This window comes from Stylophora pistillata, chromosome 11, assembly GCF_964205215.1.
Source record: "Stylophora pistillata chromosome 11, jaStyPist1.2, whole genome shotgun sequence".
NCBI classification, from domain to species: Eukaryota; Metazoa; Cnidaria; class Anthozoa; order Scleractinia; family Pocilloporidae; genus Stylophora; species Stylophora pistillata.
Genome location: NC_142529.1, coordinates 25,975,241 through 26,002,871, shown reverse-complemented (window position 1 = coordinate 26,002,871; position 27,631 = coordinate 25,975,241). Strand labels below are relative to the sequence as shown.

At 39.7% G+C, this 27,631-nt stretch overlaps 3 protein-coding genes across 4 annotated transcripts; 1 reads left to right on the top strand and 2 right to left on the bottom strand.

Annotated features, from left to right (window-relative positions):
* Positions 1-884: 884 nt before the first annotated feature.
* Positions 885-25,788, bottom strand: LOC148720857 (uncharacterized). Of its 2 annotated transcripts, none has more exons than XM_088737810.1 (3): positions 25,649-25,788; positions 12,373-13,240; positions 885-9,616 (listed from the first exon to the last, which is right to left on the bottom strand). In XM_088737810.1, the coding sequence occupies exons 2-3, from the start codon at positions 13,196-13,198 to the stop codon at positions 1,965-1,967; spliced, it is 8,478 nt and encodes a 2,825-aa protein (XP_088593936.1). In that variant the 5' UTR covers positions 13,199-13,240; positions 25,649-25,788; the 3' UTR covers positions 885-1,964. The 2 variants fall into 2 exon arrangements, with proteins under 2 accessions (XP_088593936.1, XP_088593937.1); XM_088737811.1 differs by lacking the exon at positions 25,649-25,788 and adding an exon at positions 14,723-14,888.
* LOC148720859 (uncharacterized) lies at positions 18,896-20,187 on the bottom strand. The gene is made up of 3 exons (XM_088737863.1): positions 19,927-20,187; positions 19,725-19,813; positions 18,896-19,587 (listed from the first exon to the last, which is right to left on the bottom strand). Exons 1-3 carry the CDS (start codon positions 20,122-20,124, stop codon positions 19,158-19,160), a joined length of 717 nt encoding a protein of 238 aa, XP_088593989.1. The 5' UTR covers positions 20,125-20,187; the 3' UTR covers positions 18,896-19,157.
* Positions 20,203-21,493, top strand: LOC148720858 (uncharacterized). The gene is made up of 3 exons (XM_088737864.1): positions 20,203-20,462; positions 20,576-20,664; positions 20,802-21,493. The coding sequence occupies exons 1-3, from the start codon at positions 20,265-20,267 to the stop codon at positions 21,229-21,231; spliced, it is 717 nt and encodes a 238-aa protein (XP_088593990.1). The 5' UTR covers positions 20,203-20,264; the 3' UTR covers positions 21,232-21,493.
* Positions 25,789-27,631: the final 1,843 nt, after the last annotated feature.

Genomic DNA, 27,631 nt, shown 5'->3' with positions numbered 1-27,631 from the left:
TAAGAGGAAGAGAGGTAGGATGGACAGGAAGAAAGAAGAAATGAGAGAAAGGGGTAGGAAGGGGAAAGGAAAGGAGGGAAGAAGAGGAGATAAAGAAGGGAAGGAGATGGAAGAAAGTTGAGATAGGCTGAAAGAAAGGGAAGCAATGAGAGAAAGGGTTAAGAGCAAGCGGAAAGGGTGGTATATCCCTAAGGAAGCACACCGTTGAGGAATAAGTTCAATGTCGATACTGTTATATTATTTCTACTCGTGAATTTTTATTTACATTTCGTCAACACCAGCTTTTCTGCATCATTCAATTTTTGAGGTATTTGAAATACTTTTTTTGGAGTGATGTTTAAAATACAAGCACAATAGAGCGATGACGATAACAGTGCAGCAGGAGGACACAATAAAATCTTGTTACCATGTGTAAGGGCTGGATACACAAACATTTACTAGACTATGGTGAAGAAAGCAAACTGCAGCGAAGTCAGGGATATTGAGATCTTGATTTTATAACTAGCGAACTTTTGTCTGAGCACTGCTGTAACGGAAAGTCTGTTCAAGATGTCTGGAATGCCCAAAATGTTTGTTGGTTTCCACAACATGTCAGATGACAAAACTCATGACATAGAGGACCAGTTATTTACATGAGATGTAACCCAAACCACGGTTTTACGCAAGCAGAGGCCCTCAGGGATTCTCAATAGTTGATTTAATTAAAAAATATCTTTCCACTATAAGCTTTCGGCCCCCTCACTACTGTTCAAAAAAAATAAATGTCCAGATAGAAGGCTTGCAATTGAAGATGGCTTAGAACGCGGTTTTGCCAAACAACGGCTAAACTTTGATTAAATAACCAGCCCGAAATATTTTTAATGTAGTTTCCGTAAACATGGAGATGAAGTAAACAATCTTAAGTTTATTTCAGACTAATTTGCTCTTTCAAGTTTTCAAAAAATCATTCAGTTCTCTGCAAATTCAAGTCGCTTCCCCTCCCAGAGGGGTTGAGGTTTAATTTCATACAAAGGTTAAAAGGGAAGGAGTCTCTTAGCTGGATTTTATTATTACGGCTTTTGGAACGATGTTCAAAATCATCCTTTCTGTCAGGAGAGATTTGCTTCCTTAACTTTTGACGCAGAATTAATAAGTAATTCTCTATTATTCCTTGTAAATTTACATTCGTTCCCCCCGTAATAAAATACCCTCTTTAAGTTGTACCTGAGCCAGCCTCATACAAAGTCAAATAGTAGCATGCTGATCACGTATACGTACTGTTTTGTTTTTGCCAGTGTTTCCGATTAAGCCTTCAAATTGCAAACTTATTTTATACTTGCAAATTATGAAATTAGTTGTTAAATGTTTGAGTTTCCGAATGTCTTTTTTTATCTTCTCTACTGATGATTGATCCATATGCATTCGACTCAAACGGATGCTAGAGTTGTTTTGATATAATAACGATGTTTAAAACAGGCGTAGATCGAGTCTGAAAGGTTTACGGTGTATTCCCAATGCAAGGTCATGGGAGCACCCCACTTCTTCCCTACTCCCTGAACCTGGGGACTCGGTAAGCTCTTTTTGTAACTAAATAGCTTTGGTGGTTCTCCAAGAAGAAATTAAACCAAACACAAGGCAGTGCTTTTCAGTAATTAGACATAAATTAAGTTATTAGACATAGAGACCCGAAAGCAGTCGATCTCATTACCTGATGAAAGACAGCAGTACGCAGTCGAAACGTCGCGATCCACATCTTAAGTGACTATCCATAGCGAGACAAACGATAATGATTTATTATTATTATTACTCTTTCATACAGTTGCTCGGTATATCCTCTACTGCTCTATCGCGAGAAGTTTAAGCAATCACTTAATGTTCTATCCCTAGCAGTTTTCAGTGTCAAGTGCACGCCGCGTAGATTAACGCACAGCTGGAAAAGTCGTCCCTTCACTATTGTTCTATGTATACTCTGACTAAACAATAGCTCAGCTTTGTATCTGCGAGCTGATTTGCAACGAACGCCAAAGTGATCGAAGTGCTGAAAGGAAATTTCGTAAGGCAAATTGTGTTATTGCAAGACTATAGTGGCTTTGAGCTGTATCTGGGTGTACTTCACCAAAGAGCTTCACTCTGATGTCAAGAGCCCGCTGTTTACAGTAAAGTGCCGATGAAAAGTCGCCTGATGCATGTTGTGTCTGTCCGAGAGAAAAGTAACTGTTAGCTGTGTCTGGGTGTTCTTCCCCCAAGAGTTTAACTCGGATGTCAAGAGCACGCTGAGAAGACTGAAGTGCAGAAGACAAGTCGCCTGACTCATGTTGTGTTACTCCAAGAGAAGAGTAACTCTGAGCTGTGTCTGGGTGTTCTTCCCCAAAGAGTTCAACCCTTCTGTCAAGGGCACGTTGTTTAAAACGAAGTGCTGACAAAAGGTCACCAGAAGCATGTTTGGTTACTCCGAGAGAAGAGTAGCTCTGAGCTGTGTCTGGGTGTTCCTCCCCGAAGAGTTTAACTCGGATGTCAAGAGCACGCTGTTTGCAACGAAGTGCTGACAAAAAGTCGCCAGAAGCATGTTTGGTTACTCCGAGAGAAGAGTAGCTCTGAGCTGTGTCTGGGTGTTCCTCCCCGAAGAGTTTAACTCGGATGTCAAGAGCACGCTGTTTGCAACGAAGTGCTGACAAAAAGTCGCCAGAAGCATGCTTGGTTACTCCTAGAGAAGAGTAGCTGTCAGCTGTGTCTGGGTGTTCTTCCCCAAAGAGTTCAATCCTTATGTCAAGGGCACGTTGATGGGACTGAAGGGCTGATGAAAAGTCGCCTGATGCATGTTGTGTTTGTCCTAGACAAAAGTAACTGTGAGCTGTGTCAGGGTTCTTTTCCCCGAAGAGTTTAACTCGGATGTCTAGAGCTCGCTGCTTGCAACGAAGTGCTGACAAAAGGTCGCCAGAAGCATGTTTGATTACTCCGAGAGAAGAGTAGCTGTGAGCTGTGTCTGGGTGTTCTTGCCCGAAGAGTTTAACTCGGATGTTAAGAGCACGCTGAGAGCACTGAAGTGCAGAAGGGAAGTCGCCTGACTCATATTGTGTTGCTCCAAGAGAAGAGTAGCTCTGAGCGGTGTCTGGGTGTTCTTCCCCAAAGAGTTCAACCCTTATGTCAAGGGCACGTTGATGGGACTGAAGGGCTGATGAAAAGTCGCCTGATGCATGTTGTGTTTGTCCTAGGCAAAAGTAACTGTGAGCTGTGTCAGGGTTTTGTTCCCCGAAGAGTTTAACTCGGATGTCAAGAGCTCGCTGCTTGCAACGAAGTGCTGACAAAAAGTCGCCAGAAGCATGTTTGGTTACTCCGAGAGAAGAGTAGCTCTGAGCTGTGTCTGGGTGATCTTCCCCAAAGAGTTCAACCTTTATGTCAAGGGCACGTTGATGGGACTGAAGGGCTGATGAAAAGTCGCCTGATGCATGTTGTGTTTGTCCTAGACAAAAGTAACTGTGAGCTGTGTCTGAGTTTGGTTCCCCGAGGAGTTTAATTCGGATGTCAAGAGCACGCTGTTCGCAACGAAGTGCTGACAAAAAGTCGCCAGAAGCATGCTTGGTTACTCCTAGAGAAGAGTAGCTGTCAGCTGTGTCTGGGTGTTCTTCCCCGAAGAGTTTAACTCGGATGTTAAGAGCACGCTGTTTGCAACGAAGTGCTGACAGAAAGTCGCCAGAAGCATGTTTGGTTACTCCGAGAGAAGAGTAGCTGTGAGCTGTGTCTGGGTGTTCTTCCCCAAAGAGTTCAACCCTTATGTCAAGGGCACGTTGATGGGACTGAAGGGCTGATGAAAAGTCGCCTGATGCATGTTGTGTTTGTCCTAGACAAAAGTAACTGTGAGCTGTGTCTGGGTTTTGTTCCCCGAAGAAATTAACTCGGACGTCAAGAGCACGCTGTTCGCAACGAAGTGCTGACAAAAAGTCGCCAGAAGCATGTTTGGTTACTCCGAGAGAAGAGTAGCTCTGAGCTGTGTCTGCATGTTCCTCCCCGAAGAGTTTAACTCGGATGTCAAGAGCACGCTGTTTGCAACGAAGTGCTGACAAAAGGTCGCCAGAAGCATGCTTGGTTACTCCTAGAGAAGAGTAGCTGTCAGCTGTGTCTGGGTGTTCTTCCCCAAAGAGTTCAACCCTTATGTCAAGGGCACGTTGATGGGACTGAAGGGCTGATGAAAAGTCGCCTGATGCATGTTGTGTTTGTCCTAGACAAAAGTAACTGTGAGCTGTGTCAGGGTTCTTTTCCCCGAAGAGTTTAACTCGGATGTCTAGAGCTCGCTGCTTGCAACGAAGTGCTGACAAAAGGTCGCCAGAAGCATGTTTGGTTACTCCGAGAGAAGAGTAGCTGTGAGCTGTGTCTGGGTGTTCTTGCCCGAAGAGTTTAACTCGGATGTTAAGAGCACGCTGAGAGCACTGAAGTGCAGAAGGGAAGTCGCCTGACTCATATTGTGCTGCTCCGAGAGAAGAGTAGCTCTGAGCGGTGTCTGGGTGTTCTTCCCCAAAGAGTTCAACCCTTATGTCAAGGGCACGTTGATGGGACTGAAGGGCTGATGAAAAGTCGCCTGATGCATGTTGTGTTTGTCCTAGGCAAAGGTAACTGTGAGCTGTGTCAGGGTTTTGTTCCCCGAAGAGTTTAACTCGGATGTCAAGAGCTCGCTGCTGGCAACGAAGTGCTGACAAAAGGTCGCCAGAAGCATGCTTGGTTACTCCTAGAGAAGAGTAGCTGTCAGCTGTGTCTGGGTGTTCTTCCCCAAAGAGTTCAACCCTTATGTCAAGGGCACGTTGATGGGACTGAAGGGCTGATGAAAAGTCGCCTGATGCATGTTGTGTTTGTCCTAGACAAAAGTAACTGTGAGCTGTGTCAGGGTTCTTTTCCCCGAAGAGTTTAACTCGGATGTCTAGAGCTCGCTGCTTGCAACGAAGTGCTGACAAAAGGTCGCCAGAAGCATGTTTGGTTACTCCGAGAGAAGAGTAGCTGTGAGCTGTGTCTGGGTGTTCTTGCCCGAAGAGTTTAACTCGGATGTTAAGAGCACGCTGAGAGCACTGAAGTGCAGAAGGGAAGTCGCCTGACTCATATTGTGCTGCTCCGAGAGAAGAGTAGCTCTGAGCGGTGTCTGGGTGTTCTTCCCCAAAGAGTTCAACCCTTATGTCAAGGGCACGTTGATGGGACTGAAGGGCTGATGAAAAGTCGCCTGATGCATGTTGTGTTTGTCCTAGGCAAAGGTAAGTGTGAGCTGTGTCAGGGTTTTGTTCCCCGAAGAGTTTAACTCGGATGTCAAGAGCTCGCTGCTGGCAACGAAGTGCTGACAAAAGGTCGCCAGAAGCATGCTTGGTTACTCCTAGAGAAGAGTAGCTGTCAGCTGTGTCTGGGTGTTCTTCCCCAAAGAGTTCAACCCTTATGTCAAGGGCACGTTGATGGGACTGAAGGGCTGATGAAAAGTCGCCTGATGCATGTTGTGTTTGTCCTAGACAAAAGTAACTGTGAGCTGTGTCAGGGTTCTTTTCCCCGAAGAGTTTAACTCGGATGTCTAGAGCTCGCTGCTTGCAACGAAGTGCTGACAAAAGGTCGCCAGAAGCATGTTTGATTACTCCGAGAGAAGAGTAGCTGTGAGCTGTGTCTGGGTGTTCTTGCCCGAAGAGTTTAACTCGGATGTTAAGAGCACGCTGAGAGCACTGAAGTGCAGAAGGGAAGTCGCCTGACTCATATTGTGCTGCTCCGAGAGAAGAGTAGCTCTGAGCGGTGTCTGGGTGTTCTTCCCCAAAGAGTTCAACCCTTATGTCAAGGGCACGTTGATGGGACTGAAGGGCTGATGAAAAGTCGCCTGATGCATGTTGTGTTTGTCCTAGGCAAAGGTAACTGTGAGCTGTGTCAGGGTTTTGTTCCCCGAAGAGTTTAACTCGGATGTCAAGAGCTCGCTGCTTGCAACGAAGTGCTGACAAAAGGTCGCCAGAAGCATGCTTGGTTACTCCTAGAGAAGAGTAGCTGTCAGCTGTGTCTGGGTGTTCTTCCCCAAAGAGTTCAACCCTTATGTCAAGGGCACGTTGATGGGACTGAAGGGCTGATGAAAAGTCGCCTGATGCATGTTGTGTTTGTCCTAGACAAAAGTAACCGTGAGCTGTGTCAGGGTTCTTTTCCCCGAAGAGTTTAACTCGGATGTCTACAGCTCGCTGCTTGCAACGAAGTGCTGACAAAAGGTCGCCAGAAGCATGTTTGATTACTCCGAGAGAAGAGTAGCTGTGAGCTGTGTCTGGGTGTTCTTGCCCGAAGAGTTTAACTCGGATGTTAAGAGCACGCTGAGAGCACTGAAGTGCTGAAGGGAAGTCGCCTGACTCATATTGTGCTGCTCCGAGAGAAGAGTAGCTCTGAGCGGTGTCTGGGTGTTCTTCCCCAAAGAGTTCAACCCTTATGTCAAGGGCACGTTGATGGGACTGAAGGGCTGATGAAAAGTCGCCTGATGCATGTTGTGTTTGTCCTAGGCAAAGGTAACTGTGAGCTGTGTCAGGGTTTTGTTCCCCGAAGAGTTTAACTCGGATGTCAAGAGCTCGCTGCTTGCAACGAAGTGCTGACAAAAAGTCGCCAGAAGCATGTTTGGTTACTCCGAGAGAAGAGTAGCTCTGAGCTGTGTCTGGGTGATCTTCCCCAAAGAGTTCAACCTTTATGTCAAGGGCACGTTGATGGGACTGAAGGGCTGATGAAAAGTCGCCTGATGCATGTTGTGTTTGTCCTAGACAAAAGTAACTGTGAGCTGTGTCTGGGTTTTGTTCCCCGAAGAGTTTAACTCGGATGTCAAGAGCACGCTGTTTGCAACGAAGTGCTGACAAAAAGTCGCCAGAAGCATGCTTGGTTAATCCTAGAGAAGAGTAGCTCTGAGCTGTGGCTGGATGTTCGTCCCCGAAGAGTTCAACCCTTATGTCAAGGGCACGTTGATGGGACTGAAGGGCTGATGAAAAGTCGCCTGATGCATGTTGTGTTTGTCCTAGACAAAAGTAACTGTGAGCTGTGTCTGGGTTTTGTTCCCCGAAGAGTTTAACTCGGATGTCAAGAGCACGCTGTTTGCAACGAAGTGCTGACAAAAAGTCGCCAGAGGCATGCTTGGTTACTCCTAGAGAAGAGTAGCTCTGAGCTGTGGCTGGATGTTCGTCCCCAAAGAGTTCAACCCTTATGTCAAGGGCACGTTGATGGGACTGAAGGGCTGATGAAAAGTCGCCTGATGCATGTTGTGTTTGTCCTAGACAAAAGTAACTGTGAGCTGTGTGTGAGTGTCCTTCCCCGAAAAGTCTAATTCTTATGTCGAGAGCACACTGAAAGGACCGAAGTGCTGACGAGAGGTCACCTGAAGCGTGTTGTGTTAGTCCGAGAGAAAAGTAACTCTGAGCTGTGTCTAAGTGTTCTTTTCCGAACATTCCTATTGCGATGTTAAGGGCACATTGATAAGATTGAATGGCTTTGGAATAGTCTTGCATTTTGTGAAGAGCGCAGCCATGGTCCAAATAGTTTTTTAGTAGTCCTTCCTGGTGCACCTTTAAGTTAAAATCGTCGTCTGGCTTGGGGTTATCCTTTGCGGTCTCTTCTGCGTTTTTGTGTAAGTTCACTTTGTGGTAACCAATGCTTGTGACGCATAATTTTACTGCTGCTTTAGGATTATTCATTACGTTGCTTAATGTTCTATTGACATTGCGTTGGAATTTCCATAAGCCAATTGAGTGTGAAATACCTGGATTTCCTATTTCTTTTGATATTTTTAGCACAGAATTGCTTATTGCTTCTTTTGTCTCATCATCAGAGAACTGTTTTGTAGCTTCGCTAACAACGCAAATTATTTCTAATCGTAGTGGTCCAGTGGTTGTCGAATCTGACTTTGGCTTCTCTCCCTCGATAGTTTTCAACTCTCTCTTCTCTAATGGAGGAATAACAAGCAGACTTGCGTCTCCTAATGCTCTGCACTCATCTAAAGCTTTCAAGTAAAGCTCCAATGCAATTCCTCTCTTCTCTTTGAAACGAAAGTAGGTTGCAAGAATCTGTAATGCAGTAACTTTGAGAACTCGCTCTTCAGCGCTGTTACCCATCAATAAAAGAGCCTCTTGTAAGTTCTGAGCTCCGTCGTCCATTTTCTTTGAGGCCAGCTGACAGATGCCTCTGTAACAGAAGATTTTTGCTTTATCATTGACAGACAAAGTAATACTGTCGACTTTAAAGAGCAGCTTCATTGTTCTTCCATGTATCCCCCAGGTCACTTCTGTGAATGCCAAAGACAACAGTAACCGACTATAGAACACACTTTTTCCAAACTTCTGAGCTACTTCAGCTGCATGTTTGTAAAGTTTGTCGATGTTTTCTCCCTCGCACCAGAAAAGGGAATCTAAAAATACCTCTGCTTTTATTAATACACCAAAAGCAACGCCACATGTCTTGGGATCGGAAGAGCTCTCCATTAGACTCTGAATAATGTTCTGCTTCTGTTCAAAGAAATCAATAAATGCTTGCATGGAATGTCCTGTCAAAAAGTGGTCATTTAGCTTCTCGAAAAGAGAGATGTAATATGTAGACATACGTGCTTTGGATTTCAGCATGGTTTTTTTCATTTCATTTTGGCCTCTTTCTCTTGCAAATGACAGAAGCAATTTATGCATCGAAAATAAGTCGGGTTTGCAGCTGGAGTCGAGGAGAGATTTCCTTCGAAGTCTATGTAAGACCTTCTTGGCCTGGACACTTGATTTGACATCCAAAACAGCAGCAGCAACGGAGAGATTAAAATCCTCTGGAAGAACACTAAGAGATACCAGTGCCTCCTTTTCTGGTAAAGAGAGTCTCCCAAAAGAAGTTTTCATTAGAAACTTCAATCGCAGATTGCTAGGATAGTCTGGCTTGTCTAGTAGGTCGACAAGGTCTCTTCCCGTAGACTCCCCCAATTCCTTTAAAAATTGACAAGGCTGAGCATCATCTTCAGAAATAGAGGAACACAACAATTTTATGGCCAAAGGTACGTTCCCGCAGATTTTCGCAATTTTCGAGCGGTCAGTCGTGGTCGCGCTTGGGAGTAGTTCACCCACTAAACTTTGAGAAAAGGACTCGTCTAATGGTCGTATTCTTACTGTGCGATGGCCCTGGAAATGCAGATTTATGAACTCAAGAGATTCCCTCGTCGTAATTAGAAATGATGCATTTTCGACTTGACTGAGGATAACCTCAAGGAATTGTATGAAATTCTCTTTGACGTTCGGAGCTCCACTTTCGAGTAAGTCATCAGCGTTGTCGAGGATCATCACAAATTCATCTGAAATTTCGCTGAGAAAGAGTGAAAGTTCATCGTCAATAGACATCCGCTGAGGTATTTGAATTTTTGAGGAGTGTCTTCTAAAGAAGCTCAAAAGCCTCGAAGTCAGATCAACTTTTGACCGGAGTCCTCGCATGGAGAAGAAGAACACAGATAGTCCTCCGGATTGGAGTAGATGTCCGATAGTAGTTGCTACAGAAGTTTTACCAAAACCAGGCGAGCCCCATAACGACACGATCCGGGTACCTTTGGAAGTCAAGTGACTGCTAATCTCTTCACACTCTCTCTGACGGCCAGTGAAGTGTGGAATCTTTAAAGGAAGATTGGAAGGCGGATGGAATGGCCTTGAATCTTGAAAGAAACAAACATATGGAATCATAAAAGAGCCAATTGCAATGGCGGTAGTTTTAAGAAAAAATTTAAAAAAAATGCACATCATACGGTACCATTATAAATTTGGCCATTAAGTTTTTTTGCATACGGTTTAAATAAACAACAAACAATATCTGAGCACTTTGTCAAATGACAAACTGAATACAAACAAAGATATAAAAAGAATGGAAACCAGTCGCTAGACATTTTAATTTACCTAATCATTCTAAGCAACATATGGCAATCTGCGGTCTTTCCTTACACTTAGGTAGCACGGAAAGCTGTAAAACTCTTGAACAAAAGCTCATCTTTTAAACCGGCAGTCTAAATCCCACAGGTATCAACGAAAGCTTTTCATTCCACTAATTTATTCGTTTTTTTCTCGTTGCCATGTTCCCACCAATAACGTAGCTCCATTTTCTGCCTTTAAAAGCACACACAACCCACAATTCCTCTATTCGCTCCGACGAAGGGGTAACGCTCCAAACGTCAGCTTTTGTAATCGTTACGGTGGCCAATTTACCATTTCAACTTTGTTGATATATCTAAATTATTTCGTTACTCCCACCGACGCAGCCGCAAACAGTTTCTTGAAAAACTATCAGCCTTTATAAAAATAAGAATTGCAAACAAACAAACAAACACACAAACAAGCAACAACGCCATGAAGGCCTAAGCGCTAAAAAATAAAAAATTAATGTCACAGCTACATGGAAAATCGTAAATTGTGCCATAAATCACGCGAAATGTAAACCTATAAGGATTTTATAAATGCAGGAATACAGTGCGACTATTACTGATTCTGAAGAGATTGGAAGCAGGTTCTACCAGTGCTTCGTTAATGTTGGCCCAAATCCAGGGAGAAATATCATCCCAACGTTTAAATCTTTTAATGAATATCTAATGCCAGTCTCGTCCTCCATCATACAAAGTTTTGATCCCGTGCATGCTAATAAACGAGCTCGCTCAGGTTGTAAAAAACGTCAAGGAAGGCAAAGCTTCAGAACTGGACAATTTGCTTACGTCTACCATTAAGAAGTCCTTTGACATACATATTATCATATTATCAACTTTTCTATGACCGCGGGTGGTTTTCCATTTAAAATCAAGTAGCGCCTGTATTTAAAGATGACGACCCGTGCTTGATTGAAAAAATGCATTCTAATTTTAATACTTTTTGCTTTTTAAAAATGTTTTGGAAGACATTGTTCATAATCGTATCTCAAGGTACATAATTGAAAGTATGATCTTGTCTAAAACACTCCACCTCACATGCATTAGTGAGCCTCATCAGCACAATACCAAATGCAATTTATAACAAAAATTCCTTTTCAGGTGTCGTTTTGGACTTATTTAAAACCAAAGACACAATTGATCACTCTATTCTTTTATAAAATTTGAATTTTATGGTCTAAGAGGTATAGCACTTGACTGACTGAAATGTTCCTTGTCAGATATATTACAAGTAGTCCAAGTCAATAGGAAAACTTTATGCGAAAGAGAACTTGTCTGCGGCGTCCTGCAAAGGCCATTGTTCTATATTTTGCATATCAATAACCTCCCAAATTGCACGAAAGATGCTGAATTCTTTTTTTTTTTCCGACAAGACCAAAACCGAAGTCCTAAAATTCTTATGGATTACCTAGATGAAATTCGTCATGCTACGACTTTGCTAAAAGCTAACAAGTTGTCCTTTCATGTGAAAAAACCAAAATCATGATTCTTAGACCTAAATGAAAAAGATCGCTAGCGACAAGCCCTCTCAAAATTGATACCACAATTATTGAGGAAGTTGAACACGTGAAAGTTTTGGGTGTTTTCATAGAATAGCATCTGACGCGGAAAATGCATATTAACTTGTATAATTTGTATAAACATTTATAAAACGACTGGAATGCTATGTAATGAAAGGTCTCACGTACCCAGCGAGCCTCTTTTCTTATTCTATCATTCTTTGGTTTATCCATATTTTATTTACAAGAGTGTAGTATGGAGTTCTACTAGTAAGTCTTCTTTTCAAAATTATGCCGTTCCCAAGTCTGTTGTAACATCAAACAATTCACAATTTTACACCCAGGACCAAAATCGTCGAACTCTCTCTCTGCCTCATTCGATAATTGAGTCTAACAATATAAGATCTTTCAGACGATTACTCAGATCCTATTTAATTAATTTGAAAAATATTCAGTTAATCTCATAACAAGGTTTTTTTTTTGTTTGAACATTTTTCCCCCCCAAACATTTTCCCCCTCATTTTTCCCCCCAAAAGCACCTAAGCTTATCGAGGGGGATTACAGCATTACAAATTTTAAATGGATTTGTCCAGGCTTACACACAAAGAACACACACAAGTTTCGATAACAATGTAGCGAGTTAACAAACTCGGCTAGGAATAGATCCTTTAAACAATCAAACAATAGCCTCCGAAAAGTGGTCAGTGTTAATTATAAAACAGTCGCAAGGTTATTGATATTAGATAATTAATCAAGCTTTTTCCGTACTTTACACTTGTCTAATTAAAGTCTCCATGGCTTCTTGAGACTTCCTCGCCTTTTCATTTTTCTATTTCCCATGTATTATATACGTAAATTAGCTTTGTTACCCTTTTAATATGTAATACAATTAGATAATAAATAAATGATTAATTAAATAAATAAATAAAAACGGATAAGAACACTCTCCAGCAATGCATAATTCACTTATTTGAGAGCTAGACAACTTTTAATATTTTTTACCAGTGTGGTCTTGATCCAGGTATCGCTTTGGATCACCGGCGAGGTCTTCAACTTTTTCCTTTATAATATTCCCCTGGGCTTTTAATTCGTCGACACTTGATCTAACCTCTTCGACATCTGATCTCATTTCTTTGACATCTGATCTCACCTCTTTGATACCTGATTCTACTTCTTCGAGACACTCGATATATGATCTGGTCTCCTGTCTAAGACTTTCTTTCAGTCTGCGAACTTCTTTGGTGGGGAAATCAGACTCTTTTAATCCAGTGATGGCATCGATGGGATCTGTCTTGATACCAAGAGCTTTGAATGCTTCTTTAGCGTGCTGCACGTATTGGTCAAAGGTTGGTTTATCGATCTCTGGTCTGTCTGGGTGAAAAAGCGAGTTTCTTAACCGTCGAAGCTGGTCAATTGCAAGAGCGGATGTTTCAGCTGTATTTCCACCTGGACTTACAACAGATGCATGGAACTTTCCACGAGGTACTTTATGGTACCTTATGTACAGTTCATCAAGTGTCCTGTTATGACCTTTGCTATCCGGCAAAGCAAACGACCTTGCATGGAGGGTTGCCTGAAACAGAGCTGTGCAATCCCATTTTTCATAAGAGGTGTGCGTAGGAACTTTAGTTTTTCCACCCTCTTCACTGAGAAACAAATTTCTTACCACCACGGAGTCATCCCACAGTTGATATCCGGGACGATGTCCAATTATGTTGTTCCACATATATTTAAACGTCTGACGTAAAGCGGTGGCGAACTCATTGAGTACAATGGAGGCAAATTTGAAATAATTCAGCTGCTCGTCTGTAAAAGGCTGTAGAGTCATACTCTGAGGAAGCTCTGGAGATTGGTATCATCTATCAAAATCCTGAGAGAAATAAAGCATACGTCTTAATTGAAATCAAAGGATGATTGACATATGCAAGGTAAATCAAAAAAGGTCCTTCTTCATAATTAAGTTAGCTAACGCATAAAACTACTTTTTTCCGCATAAGCACTGGCTTTATTAAGTCGTACGAGGGGACATAGAATCAGAAAGTGGCGTCACAACTGAATTTACCAAAGACATAGTGAAGACTCATTTTTAAATTCCATTGGAGATTTACTCTTCGAATTTACTTACTGTTTAGATGCGAATCTCTATGGGGTTTCGTCTGTTTTAATTAACAGTTGAAAAATTTATTGGGGAAAGACACAGAGAAGACATTACAGACATTACAGACATTACAGACATACAGGCTTATTATCTCGATGATTCATAGACAAACCGTAACGCTCTAACTCGAAATTTCCCTTTTAATCTGAATAATAGACTAAATGTTATGCAATTTCCTTTTTGAAATTAGCCTGGCTACCGCTTTAAAAAATTCCTTGCCTTTACCCTGACAGAAATAAAATAATAGTGTCTTCAATCTTACATGCACGAGAAGCATATTTTTGTGTTTTCCAGTTTTTAATTTCTGCGTCTTTGAAGCGAACAGAAGGAAGTGCAAGGTAAACGCGATATAAGAATCACGCGACAGAGTTGGATCAACTCAGTTTTTCGCGCTCCATTCCTCGCGCATTTCTCGCTCGATTCACGCTCGGCTCGTGCTCGCTTTAAACAAAGAAAGATAACTTCCATATGTTTTGCACGCTAATTTCGGTAACATCATTTAATAGTAATAGAATAAGTGGAAGGGATGTATGCATGTAAAGGAAAAGGCTCTTCGTCAGGTTGTTTTCATTCAAATTAACTAATTAAGCATTAAACAACTTAATCGCGTAAGCGCACTGGCTTTATCATATCGTACGAGGCGACACGGACTCGGAAAGAGGCATTACAAATGAATTTGCCGGAGACAAAGTGGAGACTTATTCTAACTGTACATTAAAGAGATTTACTCTTTAAGTCTAGTTATTGTATAGATGGCATGTACCTGCATCTCTTTAGGCAAGAAAAGTTGTACTATTTTCCTATTCGAGTGTTACATGTTGCATCTTATCAAAATGCAGAGATCAAGAAAAGAAAGACTGTGACACCACAGCATGAATATGCATCTCAGAACTTAACTTCATTGAAAAAGTTCATTCCAGTAAGGTTAGCTTAACGTGAAATCCTAATTTTGCAGAGAAAGAGCTTTCTTTGCCAGCAGACAGTTTAAATTGATTTCAAGTCTAGAATAATAATATTGCCGTATTTTGATTGACGATGGCACTCAGTGAATGCCTAACGTTTTGTTTTTGCACTGACGGCAGCGACCACAAATTGAGTTTTGTGAGATATAGTCTAACAAACGCTCGAGTTTCATAGGGTTTCATTGCTATCGTCTGTTATGATTAACAGTTGGAAAAACTATTACTTACATACCTTGAAACTCAAGTACAAACAGAAAAATCATGATCACAGAACACTGGCTGATTGTATCAATGATTCATGGACAAATTGTAACGCTCCAACTTGAAATTTTTCTCGAGATTGCTCTGATGTTTTGACTTGATAGCTTCTTGTTAATCATGCTACACGGAATTCGACGGAATTCTAAAGCACTTAAAATGTAGGGAAATTTCCCTTTTAATCTGAACAATAGGCTAAATGTTATGCCATTTCCGTTTTGAAATTAGCATGGCTACTGTTTTACAAAATTCCTTGACTTTACCTTGACAGAAATAAAAAAAAAGGATAGTATCTTCAATTTTACATGTAAGAATGTATGTATGTATGTATGAAAAAAGTTTCCTTGTGGTGTTAATTTCATATGAATAAGCGAATGCATTAAAATACCTTATCCCGCATGCGCACTGGCTTTTTCAAATCGTACGAGGCGACATGGATTCGGAAAGAGGCATCACAACTGAATATGTTTGAGACAAAGTGGAGACTTATTCTAGCTTTACATAGGAGATTTACTCTTTAAATTTACTTATTGTTTAGATGGCATTTCCCTGCACCTCTTTAGGCCAGAAAAATTGTACTATTTTCCTATTTTAGTGTTGCGTGTTATATCTTATTAAAATGCAGAAATTAAATCAAGAAATGAAAGATTGTGACGCCATATGATGAATATGCATCTTAGAACTTAACGTCATTGAAAAAGTTTATTCCAATAAGCTTGGCTTAACGTGAAATTCTAATTTTGCAGTTTTCAATTTCAGTTTATCGATGAAATGAAAGAGCTTTCTTTGCCAGCAAACAGTTCAAATTGATTTCAAGTCTAGAATAATAATTTTGCGGTATTTTGATCATTACCAGCAATGCGAGTCATATTGCGTCTCAAATACCGTACGTCAATCAAAGATTACTTTCAAAATGGCTTCCCGAAGATACAAAGAAATGTATGGGATCTGAAATAAAATCTTATTTTTTGGCAGTTTAAATAAATTAAATTCTACGTGCCGACCTCTCGTTGATAAATAATATGCAACTGCACTACGAAGCGAAAGTTTTTTCACCGTTTCGTTTATTCGTCGAGCCGCGGAATAGAGGTAAAATAACAAAGATCTTCGGTTGTACTTCCTTTATAGTTTCATCCAAATACCTTCACTTACCTTCACTTCCATGCTTTGAGCTGTCCGTGTGTTTCATGCTTTCATCGGTGCCGACCCCTCAAAATTTTCTTCAGTTTACGATCTTTCAAATACGTTAAATAAAGCCTTCCATGATAAAATAGGAGGCCGCAAATCAATCTTGAAAATAGGGCTTTTTCACTATTAGACGTAACCTTTACCTGAGCTCGCGAATGTCCTGTAGGACGCGAAGAACGACCACTTTCCATCGTTTTCTTCGTGAAAAAAGTCGCCATATTTACTTCAGCTTAGCAGCCTAGCATTTCCACGCTTTTTACCGCTGTTTTAACAATCTGCAGACTCCTACAAGCGCCAAATCGCGCCAATTATAAAAAACAAAACTTGTATCACTGTGAGCTCATTCCAGTCTGAATCGTCAAAAAATGTCTGATGTTTTGCTCGATTTCGAAAAGAAATCCCTAGAATTTCAACTTAAGGTCACTGAATCTCCTCTTTCTTATATAAAACAGCAATGCGTTCAAGAATCTCGAATAGCTCTGGCAATATACATCCCGTATCCAATTTTGATGAAATGGCATGAGCTTGTTGGAATAAAAGACGAGAGAGGAAATGAGTTAAACTACATTGACCTTCTTAATTTTTGGATTCCTGGTCGATGGTTTAAAGTAAGCAAGGAGAACGGATCAAGAATCCACGGAAGATTGAGACGTGAAGCCGGTGCAGTTGTGAACAAATACACTGGGAAGAAAGTTAGTGGAAGTAAGAGAGAAGAGGCAAACAGGAAAGGGCTAACCCTTAACATTTATGAAACTGAGCTTGTGGTGCCTCATGAAATAGAAGAGAATCTGTCTGCTGCAGAGCAAGAAATAAAAGAATGGAAATTGAGGTACAAGGATCTTGAGAAGGAGAAGGAAAGCTTGGCAAGGGGAATGATGGAAGCAATAAGAAGAAAAGAAAATGAAATGGGAGAAACGGTCAAAACTACAGAGGAAAAGTTCAGAGATATTGAAGAAAAAAATAAAGAACTTTCTGAGTACATACAAAATTTAGAGAAAAAGACTGGTTTTCTTTGCCAAGGGAAAACTATAGACAGTTTGGGAAAAAGACAGCAATCGAGAAGACTGAAGGAGCTGAAAGAAAAATCAGAAATTGCCCTCTGGTTTCTTGAGTCACATGGACTCAAGCTGTCTTTTCTCAAGGTCCAGGAGGCAGCAACTAATGAATTTCACACCCTGGAATTTGACCAGTTGTCAGCTAATGAGACTGACCAGAACAACCTAGAAACTCTTCTATTTTTACTGGACAAATTCTGTGCAAGTGATGAACTTTACCATGAGTTGTCTCTTTTGTCTGAAGATTTACCAAGGACATATTTGATCAAACAAAGGAGGAATGAACTGAATAAACTCTGTCATATTGAAAGAACACCAGGTCAATACCCTGGTGCACAACTTTCATTTTCTGAAACTCTACAAGATCACATCAAACAATTTTTGGAGTCAAATTCAAACCACAAAGGTGATGAACCAATAAAGGTAAAGATCAGTTGTGATGGTGCGAAGATGTCGAGGTCAGCAAATTTTATGATAATGTCATTCTCACTCCTTCAAACAGGGGATTTAGTTATGTCATCAAAGGGCAACAGGACAATTGGTGTAGTCAATGGCCCTGAAAAATATGAAACAATTGAGACATCATTTTCAGAAATTATCAATGACATAAATTCTGTGAATAAAAATGGGAAGATCAAGGTTAATGACAAAGAAATAGCTGTTCAATTATTTCTCGGTGGAGACTACAAGTTCTTGCTGATGGCCATGGGGATGTCTGGGGCTACCTCAGACTATGCATGCCTTTGGTGTAAGGTGCACAAGCTTTTCAGGTGGGACATGTCCAAAGATCTGTCCCATTATAACGAAGAGCTCAAGAGAACACTCCAAGAAATTAAAGAGTTAAGTTCCTCTTCAAAGAAATTTTCATGTGTGAAAAGTCCATTGTTTACTATTGAGCTTGACCACATTATTCTTGATGAATTGCATTTAATGCTGAGAGTAACTGACAAACTGACTGAAAATTTAATCACAGAAGTAATGGAGAAGGATGCAAAGCAAGATTTTAACATGGCTCGGGGTAAGGAAAAGGGTGTAAACCTTGACATTCTCATTAAAACAATCAATGAACTCGGCATAACTTTTTCTCTCTGGGAGAAAAAAAATGCTGATGGGAAAGGCAGTGGAACATATGACTGGACTAGCCTTGTTGGGTCTGACAAGAAAAAGCTGACAAAACTTTTGCCAGCAAAACTCGAAGAACTAGATATCCTGTTCCCAGAAACAAAAGAAACAGTCATCAAACTCTGGAAAGATTTTTATACACTCTACAGTTTAATCAACTCTGATTCAAATGCTGGTGACTTTTACCTTGACATTTTCCAGAAATCTAAAGACTTTGTAAATTTGTTTTGTTCACTTGGTGGTGTTCGAATAGGATATGAAAAGAAGAGAGTGACTCCTTACATGCATGCATTAGTATATCATGTACCAATGTTCATCAAAAATCATAAAAACTTCAGACAGTTCACTGGTCAAGGCATTGAAAAAAATAATGATGATGCCAAGAAAATATACTTTCAAAAATCAAATAAGTGGGATGCGGCTCAGGATGTTCTGCTTCTGGAACACAGGCAGGAGGCACTAAAGCACTGCGAGAGAGAAAAAAGGCAGTACACCAAACGAAAAGCAGCTTACTGGGAGGATGGCATCATCGAGACACGAAAAAAAAGAAAGAGGGCATGTTTAAGAGAACTACAAAATGACCACAATGGAGCTGATGTACAAGGAAATAACTTAAGCGAAGATAAATACAACAAAATGACTGTTAAGCAGTTAAGACAGGAAATCAAATCTATAGGTATTAATGTGAAAGGGATTGCAAAGCTGAAAAAATGTCAATTGGTTGAGATTTTGAAGCAAAATCAGTAACTATGGCAAGCAAAGGAACAACAGATATGCAGACATGTATCACAAAATATATTTTTTAATTTGATTATTTGCAAAAATATCTTGTGAATAATTTTTAATGCTAATATGAATACTAAACTTTTGTTTGTTTATATGCTTACAACAAAATAATAACAATAATTTTGATATAGTGTATTTAATCATAAAGCATATAACTTTCTTTGATTTTCAATTGTTGCAATCACATATTCCACTAGAAATCTCTGCAAAATTATTTTGTAGATTTTCTTGTTTTATATTTATCTGTTCTAAGATAAATTAAATGTTTTTACAATCGCATGCTTTCCTGTTGACATATATCATAACTTTTTCAACTGGAAAATTTGGAGCAATTTTGACCTGACCACTGGATAAAACGTAACGTTTTTTTGAATTGTTAAGGACAGTTTTTAACTTAACAGGAAAGTCAACTGCTATTCCTTGTCCAAGTTGATTGAAATAATAGTACCAATATGGTGGAAGTTCAAATCGAGTAAAATCATTTTTTTCATAGAGTATACTAACTCCGTCTTCTGCTCTTTTACCTTTTCCTTTAAAAACGTATCTCACAATATCATGATCCATTCTAATTTCAGTGGAATAAAGAACTTTAACCGCATTCGATTTTAGGATTGAAAGAATGCCTTCCAGAAATGCAACTGATGCGCTCTGTAGTCTTTCCACGGTAACAGTGGGGTTGCTGTATGCCCTAGAAAGTTTTTAATGCAGAAAACAAAACATAAGATTGGAATCGAAAACGTGTTACGGTTAAGACGATCAAACCATCTTCTATAATGAAGCTCACATTTAAGCTTAAAATCACCATCGAAAACAAACTAAATATACCTGATAAGATGCTCATTCAAATGAGCCGAAGGCTCCCACGTGCTTGTCCACAATGGCCAGTCCTTCCATTTTACTAGGTATTCAAAGTCCTGAAATTGTCAGAGATTGATTAGAGCTGTTTATGAACTTACTTCGATTGTAGTATAAATTTCATCCGAAGTAAAATATAGCTGCAGGAACATAAAAGGGTCAATACGCATACCTCGTTCTTCAATCTTCGCCGGCTGATAAGTCTCTCCACAAAATAAACTTTAGATCCGCTTTTAAATTTTCTCCTTCCTTTCAAATGAACTTCTAAATCCACTGTAGAAAGAACATTTAGTGCTTTATAATCAACTCGATTCCTCCGCGGAAATCTACTTCGCTCCATGTTTACATGAAATCTGACGCCATAGCGCATGAACAGTAGAACCTGAAGAAACTACTGACCTCGCGGACCGCGGGAGTAAAATGTCTCGGATTGCTGGTATGCACCAGCAATCCGAGACATTTTACTCCCGCGGTCCGCGAGGTCAGTAGTTTCTTCAGGTTCTACTGTTCATGCGCTATGGCGTCAGATTTCATGTAAACATGGAGCGAAGTAGATTTCCGCGGAGGAATCGAGTTGATTATAAAGCACTAAATGTTCTTTCTACAGTGGATTTAGAAGTTCATTTGAAAGGAAGGAGAAAATTTAAAAGCGGATCTAAAGTTTATTTTGTGGAGAGACTTATCAGCCGGCGAAGATTGAAGAACGAGGTATGCGTATTGACCCTTTTATGTTCCTGCAGCTATATTTTACTTCGGATGAAATTTATACTACAATCGAAGTAAGTTCATAAACAGCTCTAATCAATCTCTGACAATTTCAGGACTTTGAATACCTAGTAAAATGGAAGGACTGGCCATTGTGGACAAGCACGTGGGAGCCTTCGGCTCATTTGAATGAGCATCTTATCAGGTATATTTAGTTTGTTTTCGATGGTGATTTTAAGCTTAAATGTGAGCTTCATTATAGAAGATGGTTTGATCGTCTTAACCGTAACACGTTTTCGATTCCAATCTTATGTTTTGTTTTCTGCATTAAAAACTTTCTAGGGCATACAGCAACCCCACTGTTACCGTGGAAAGACTACAGAGCGCATCAGTTGCATTTCTGGAAGGCATTCTTTCAATCCTAAAATCGAATGCGGTTAAAGTTCTTTATTCCACTGAAATTAGAATGGATCATGATATTGTGAGATACGTTTTTAAAGGAAAAGGTAAAAGAGCAGAAGACGGAGTTAGTATACTCTATGAAAAAAATGATTTTACTCGATTTGAACTTCCACCATATTGGTACTATTATTTCAATCAACTTGGACAAGGAATAGCAGTTGACTTTCCTGTTAAGTTAAAAACTGTCCTTAACAATTCAAAAAAACGTTACGTTTTATCCAGTGGTCAGGTCAAAATTGCTCCAAATTTTCCAGTTGAAAAAGTTATGATATATGTCAACAGGAAAGCATGCGATTGTAAAAACATTTAATTTATCTTAGAACAGATAAATATAAAACAAGAAAATCTACAAAATAATTTTGCAGAGATTTCTAGTGGAATATGTGATTGCAACAATTGAAAATCAAAGAAAGTTATATGCTTTATGATTAAATACACTATATCAAAATTATTGTTATTATTTTGTTGTAAGCATATAAACAAACAAAAGTTTAGTATTCATATTAGCATTAAAAATTATTCACAAGATATTTTTGCAAATAATCAAATTAAAAAATATATTTTGTGATACATGTCTGCATATCTGTTGTTCCTTTGCTTGCCATAGTTACTGATTTTGCTTCAAAATCTCAACCAATTGACATTTTTTCAGCTTTGCAATCCCTTTCACATTAATACCTATAGATTTGATTTCCTGTCTTAACTGCTTAACAGTCATTTTGTTGTATTTATCTTCGCTTAAGTTATTTCCTTGTACATCAGCTCCATTGTGGTCATTTTGTAGTTCTCTTAAACATGCCCTCTTTCTTTTTTTTCGTGTCTCGATGATGCCATCCTCCCAGTAAGCTGCTTTTCGTTTGGTGTACTGCCTTTTTTCTCTCTCGCAGTGCTTTAGTGCCTCCTGCCTGTGTTCCAGAAGCAGAACATCCTGAGCCGCATCCCACTTATTTGATTTTTGAAAGTATATTTTCTTGGCATCATCATTATTTTTTTCAATGCCTTGACCAGTGAACTGTCTGAAGTTTTTATGATTTTTGATGAACATTGGTACATGATATACTAATGCATGCATGTAAGGAGTCACTCTCTTCTTTTCATATCCTATTCGAACACCACCAAGTGAACAAAACAAATTTACAAAGTCTTTAGATTTCTGGAAAATGTCAAGGTAAAAGTCACCAGCATTTGAATCAGAGTTGATTAAACTGTAGAGTGTATAAAAATCTTTCCAGAGTTTGATGACTGTTTCTTTTGTTTCTGGGAACAGGATATCTAGTTCTTCGAGTTTTGCTGGCAAAAGTTTTGTCAGCTTTTTCTTGTCAGACCCAACAAGGCTAGTCCAGTCATATGTTCCACTGCCTTTCCCATCAGCATTTTTTTTCTCCCAGAGAGAAAAAGTTATGCCGAGTTCATTGATTGTTTTAATGAGAATGTCAAGGTTTACACCCTTTTCCTTACCCCGAGCCATGTTAAAATCTTGCTTTGCATCCTTCTCCATTACTTCTGTGATTAAATTTTCAGTCAGTTTGTCAGTTACTCTCAGCATTAAATGCAATTCATCAAGAATAATGTGGTCAAGCTCAATAGTAAACAATGGACTTTTCACACATGAAAATTTCTTTGAAGAGGAACTTAACTCTTTAATTTCTTGGAGTGTTCTCTTGAGCTCTTCGTTATAATGGGACAGATCTTTGGACATGTCCCACCTGAAAAGCTTGTGCACCTTACACCAAAGGCATGCATAGTCTGAGGTAGCCCCAGACATCCCCATGGCCATCAGCAAGAACTTGTAGTCTCCACCGAGAAATAATTGAACAGCTATTTCTTTGTCATTAACCTTGATCTTCCCATTTTTATTCACAGAATTTATGTCATTGATAATTTCTGAAAATGATGTCTCAATTGTTTCATATTTTTCAGGGCCATTGACTACACCAATTGTCCTGTTGCCCTTTGATGACATAACTAAATCCCCTGTTTGAAGGAGTGAGAATGACATTATCATAAAATTTGCTGACCTCGACATCTTCGCACCATCACAACTGATCTTTACCTTTATTGGTTCATCACCTTTGTGGTTTGAATTTGACTCCAAAAATTGTTTGATGTGATCTTGTAGAGTTTCAGAAAATGAAAGTTGTGCACCAGGGTATTGACCTGGTGTTCTTTCAATATGACAGAGTTTATTCAGTTCATTCCTCCTTTGTTTGATCAAATATGTCCTTGGTAAATCTTCAGACAAAAGAGACAACTCATGGTAAAGTTCATCACTTGCACAGAATTTGTCCAGTAAAAATAGAAGAGTTTCTAGGTTGTTCTGGTCAGTCTCATTAGCTGACAACTGGTCAAATTCCAGGGTGTGAAATTCATTAGTTGCTGCCTCCTGGACCTTGAGAAAAGACAGCTTGAGTCCATGTGACTCAAGAAACCAGAGGGCAATTTCTGATTTTTCTTTCAGCTCCTTCAGTCTTCTCGATTGCTGTCTTTTTCCCAAACTGTCTATAGTTTTCCCTTGGCAAAGAAAACCAGTCTTTTTCTCTAAATTTTGTATGTACTCAGAAAGTTCTTTATTTTTTTCTTCAATATCTCTGAACTTTTCCTCTGTAGTTTTGACCGTTTCTCCCATTTCATTTTCTTTTCTTCTTATTGCTTCCATCATTCCCCTTGCCAAGCTTTCCTTCTCCTTCTCAAGATCCTTGTACCTCAATTTCCATTCTTTTATTTCTTGCTCTGCAGCAGACAGATTCTCTTCTATTTCATGAGGCACCACAAGCTCAGTTTCATAAATGTTAAGGGTTAGCCCTTTCCTGTTTGCCTCTTCTCTCTTACTTCCACTAACTTTCTTCCCAGTGTATTTGTTCACAACTGCACCGGCTTCACGTCTCAATCTTCCGTGGATTCTTGATCCGTTCTCCTTGCTTACTTTAAACCATCGACCAGGAATCCAAAAATTAAGAAGGTCAATGTAGTTTAACTCATTTCCTCTCTCGTCTTTTATTCCAACAAGCTCATGCCATTTCATCAAAATTGGATACGGGATGTATATTGCCAGAGCTATTCGAGATTCTTGAACGCATTGCTGTTTTATATAAGAAAGAGGAGATTCAGTGACCTTAAGTTGAAATTCTAGGGATTTCTTTTCGAAATCGAGCAAAACATCAGACATTTTTTGACGATTCAGACTGGAATGAGCTCACAGTGATACAAGTTTTGTTTTTTATAATTGGCGCGATTTGGCGCTTGTAGGAGTCTGCAGATTGTTAAAACAGCGGTAAAAAGCGTGGAAATGCTAGGCTGCTAAGCTGAAGTAAATATGGCGACTTTTTTCACGAAGAAAACGATGGAAAGTGGTCGTTCTTCGCGTCCTACAGGACATTCGCGAGCTCAGGTAAAGGTTACGTCTAATAGTGAAAAAGCCCTATTTTCAAGATTGATTTGCGGCCTCCTATTTTATCATGGAAGGCTTTATTTAACGTATTTGAAAGATCGTAAACTGAAGAAAATTTTGAGGGGTCGGCACCGATGAAAGCATGAAACACACGGACAGCTCAAAGCATGGAAGTGAAGGTAAGTGAAGGTATTTGGATGAAACTATAAAGGAAGTACAACCGAAGATCTTTGTTATTTTACCTCTATTCCGCGGCTCGACGAATAAACGAAACGGTGAAAAAACTTTCGCTTCGTAGTGCAGTTGCATATTATTTATCAACGAGAGGTCGGCACGTAGAATTTAATTTATTTAAACTGCCAAAAAATAAGATTTTATTTCAGATCCCATACATTTCTTTGTATCTTCGGGAAGCCATTTTGAAAGTAATCTTTGATTGACGTACGGTATTTGAGACGCAATATGACTCGCATTGCTGGTAATGTTGACATGTTTATGAAATTTTAAAACTAGTTAGTCTTCATAGACTCAACCTTTTCTGTTTTATCTTCTTAAATTGTTCACAAAACATCTCCAATGAAATAAAGATATCGCGAAAACTCATCCTTACGTTCAACAAAGTACTACTGATAAAGATGAACACTTTGAATCTGCTTTCTATTTGGATGCCATTTCCCAGCACCTTTCGAGTGAAATGTTTTATCACATCAAAATGCAGAAACCGAGAAATCGAAGACCATAGGATGTATGTGCATCTCAGAACCTAACTTCCTTAAAAAAATCAGTTCAATAGGTTTCCTTTACTATCAAAACCTTCTTTTTTAAACCTAAACTCCAAGTTATTGGTATGCAGTGAGAAATACAGAGTTTTCTTTGCCAGCAAACAGTTTGAATTAATTTCACGTCTGGAATGATATTTTCACGGTATTTTGATTTTCATGTTTATAAATTTCAAAACTCTTTTGGTCCCTGAAGACTTAATATCTTCTGTTGTCACTTTTCGCAAGATATTCCGGATAGGAGTACGAACTTGTATGTCATGAAGAAGAAGGCACCAAGAAACAAATTATGGCGCATTTGATTGTAACAGGAAACTGAAGGATATAAAAGATTGCATGTGGATTTCTGCTAAAAGCGGAATAAACGTTCACATTCTTCGCACGTTGATGACTGCAAATACACTCAGCAAATACCAAACGTCAAATCTTCTTACTGACTGCACAGATCAGAAAGTGGGTGTTGTGTCAAATCTAACAAAATTTTGAATTTGTCAGACCTTCATCGATATTGATTGTTTTAATGTTTTATTTCGTTAATAGTTGAAAAAACTGTTACTTACCTTCCTTGAAATTCAAGTGGAAGCGGGAGATATCATGATCACAGACACACAGGCTGATCATCAATGCATTAACCAACTGCAAGACTGCCGCTCGAAATTTATCCAGAGACTGACTGCAATGTTCAGACTTGTTATTCATGCCTTAAGGAATTTTGAAACCCTTGACACACTAAATCCCTCTACTTTTAAAGGTCCTTTGTTCTCAAGAAATGTAGCGTGATGTTTACACGTCGAACACTCCGTAGCAAGGAAAATTTCCCTTTTGATCTGAACAATACACTCAGTATTGTGCAATTTCCGTTTCGAAACTAGATGGCCACCCCGGACATTGCTTTTCAGAACTTTCCGACATTATCCTGACAAATTAAATTACTTTCTTTATTCTGAAATGCAGAACAGGCGTATCTTTTAGTTTTCTAGTTAGTTTTTTGCGTCTTTCAAGCAAACAAAAGGAAGCGGAAGGTGATTGCGATGAACGAATCGCACGAAAGAGTGCGAACTACTTTTTGTCACTCCAGACCCCTCGCGCGTTTCTTACTCGACCCGCGCTCGGCTCGTGCTCGCTTTCGAAAAGCAGATCAGCATTATTCCTGGATCAGCCTGGCGCAACCAGGAGCTTGTCCTTTCAGTGAGTGGAGACTATATAAACGGGAGATCTCAGTAAATCACAAAATGATAATTGAGAAATTCAGCTCCGCGTTTACGCGAAACGTGAACGGTAAGAGTGACCATGTGACTACGTTTTCCCGCCATTTTCTCACGTTTGTCGGTTGCGCTTAAAGTCCCTATTCATCCCCAGAGGTTTATATATATTTCGATTCCTTGCGGTATCAGGATTAATCTCCCAAAAAAAAAAAAATGCTACGATTGAATAAATATTTCCCAAGATATGCCGCCTCAAAGTTACTCTTTTGGCCACGCCATATTGACTTGGCCGGGAGAGAATTACTGGGCCGAGTCTCGGACCTGCTACCTCTCCAACATTCAGTGACATCACAGCAAGAACGAATGTTAACTTCTTGTATAAGAACATATGTCTATTGCATTAAAATGATGTGAAAATGCCGACTCGTTGCGTGGTCGTTGGTTGCTCAAATACACCAGATTCGTCTAAACGCACATTCAAGTGAGTGTAGGCACATCGATCGAAAGACGTTCTGGTTGTGACGTCATGAGGGACTCTTAGTTACCAGTATTAACTTAGCCCGGCCAAATAAAAAGGGCGTGGCCAAAGGACGAACTTTGAGGCGGCATATCTCGTGGAATATTTAATCAATCAAAAAAATTTTTTTGAGATTAATCCTGATAACGCAAAGAATGGAAATGTATATAAACCTCTAGGGGTTAATAGGGACTTTAACCGTTTCTAGTGAAAGCAACCTGTTTAGCGTTTACCGTGAACGTAAAATTTTCTTTACTTTTTTTCTCACAGAGCAGAAGTTACTTACCGGAAAAAGGGCACCAAAACTTTTCCTCGTAAGTCTTATAAGGGCGCGTTCAAATCCATCATGACGCAAGTAACGCTATTTTACGTGAAACATGAAAGGGCAAGCCGACTTTTGCCATTTCACGTAAACGCGATGCTAAATCTCTCTAATGTTCACTCAAAAAACGTTTGATACTGTGACTAGAATGCGGTTATAACAAGGGCTTGCAATCTTACAGTGAAATAGCATTCTGTCCCAAACAGATCCTACATCTTAACTGCCCTTTTGAATTACCAAATCTGACGGTACATCTATTCAATCCACAAGACAAATAAGTTATGGTCCCCTCCAAGTTCCGTATTGTTTTCTTTGAGTGTCAATAAAAGATCACTTGTCTTTCTCCTCTTGTAACTTCCTCGTTGGTTCAATCTGCTGCTCTAACTCATACAGGAAAAAAATCTTAGCTTTGTAGCACGCGCTCGACTGGGCGTTAGTGACAATCTCGTCACCAAGCTCCTCTCTCCATGAAGGAGGACAGAACCCTGAGAACTAGTCG

Coding starts and splice junctions, on each gene's coding strand:
- LOC148720859 (XM_088737863.1), bottom strand. CDS start 20,124: ATGCGCTATGGCGTCAGATTTCATGTAAACATGGAGCGAAGTAGATTT. Junction 19,814..19,926: donor GGCGAAGATTGAAGAACGAG/GTATGCGTATTG, acceptor TGACAATTTCAG/GACTTTGAATACCTAGTAAA. Junction 19,588..19,724: donor TTGAATGAGCATCTTATCAG/GTATATTTAGTT, acceptor AAAACTTTCTAG/GGCATACAGCAACCCCACTG.
- LOC148720858 (XM_088737864.1), top strand. CDS start 20,265: ATGCGCTATGGCGTCAGATTTCATGTAAACATGGAGCGAAGTAGATTT. Junction 20,463..20,575: donor GGCGAAGATTGAAGAACGAG/GTATGCGTATTG, acceptor TGACAATTTCAG/GACTTTGAATACCTAGTAAA. Junction 20,665..20,801: donor TTGAATGAGCATCTTATCAG/GTATATTTAGTT, acceptor AAAACTTTCTAG/GGCATACAGCAACCCCACTG.
- LOC148720857 (XM_088737810.1), bottom strand. CDS start 13,198: ATGACTCTACAGCCTTTTACAGACGAGCAGCTGAATTATTTCAAATTT. Junction 9,617..12,372: donor CCTGGATCAAGACCACACTG/GTAAAAAATATT, acceptor GTTTCTTTCAAG/ATTCAAGGCCATTCCATCCG.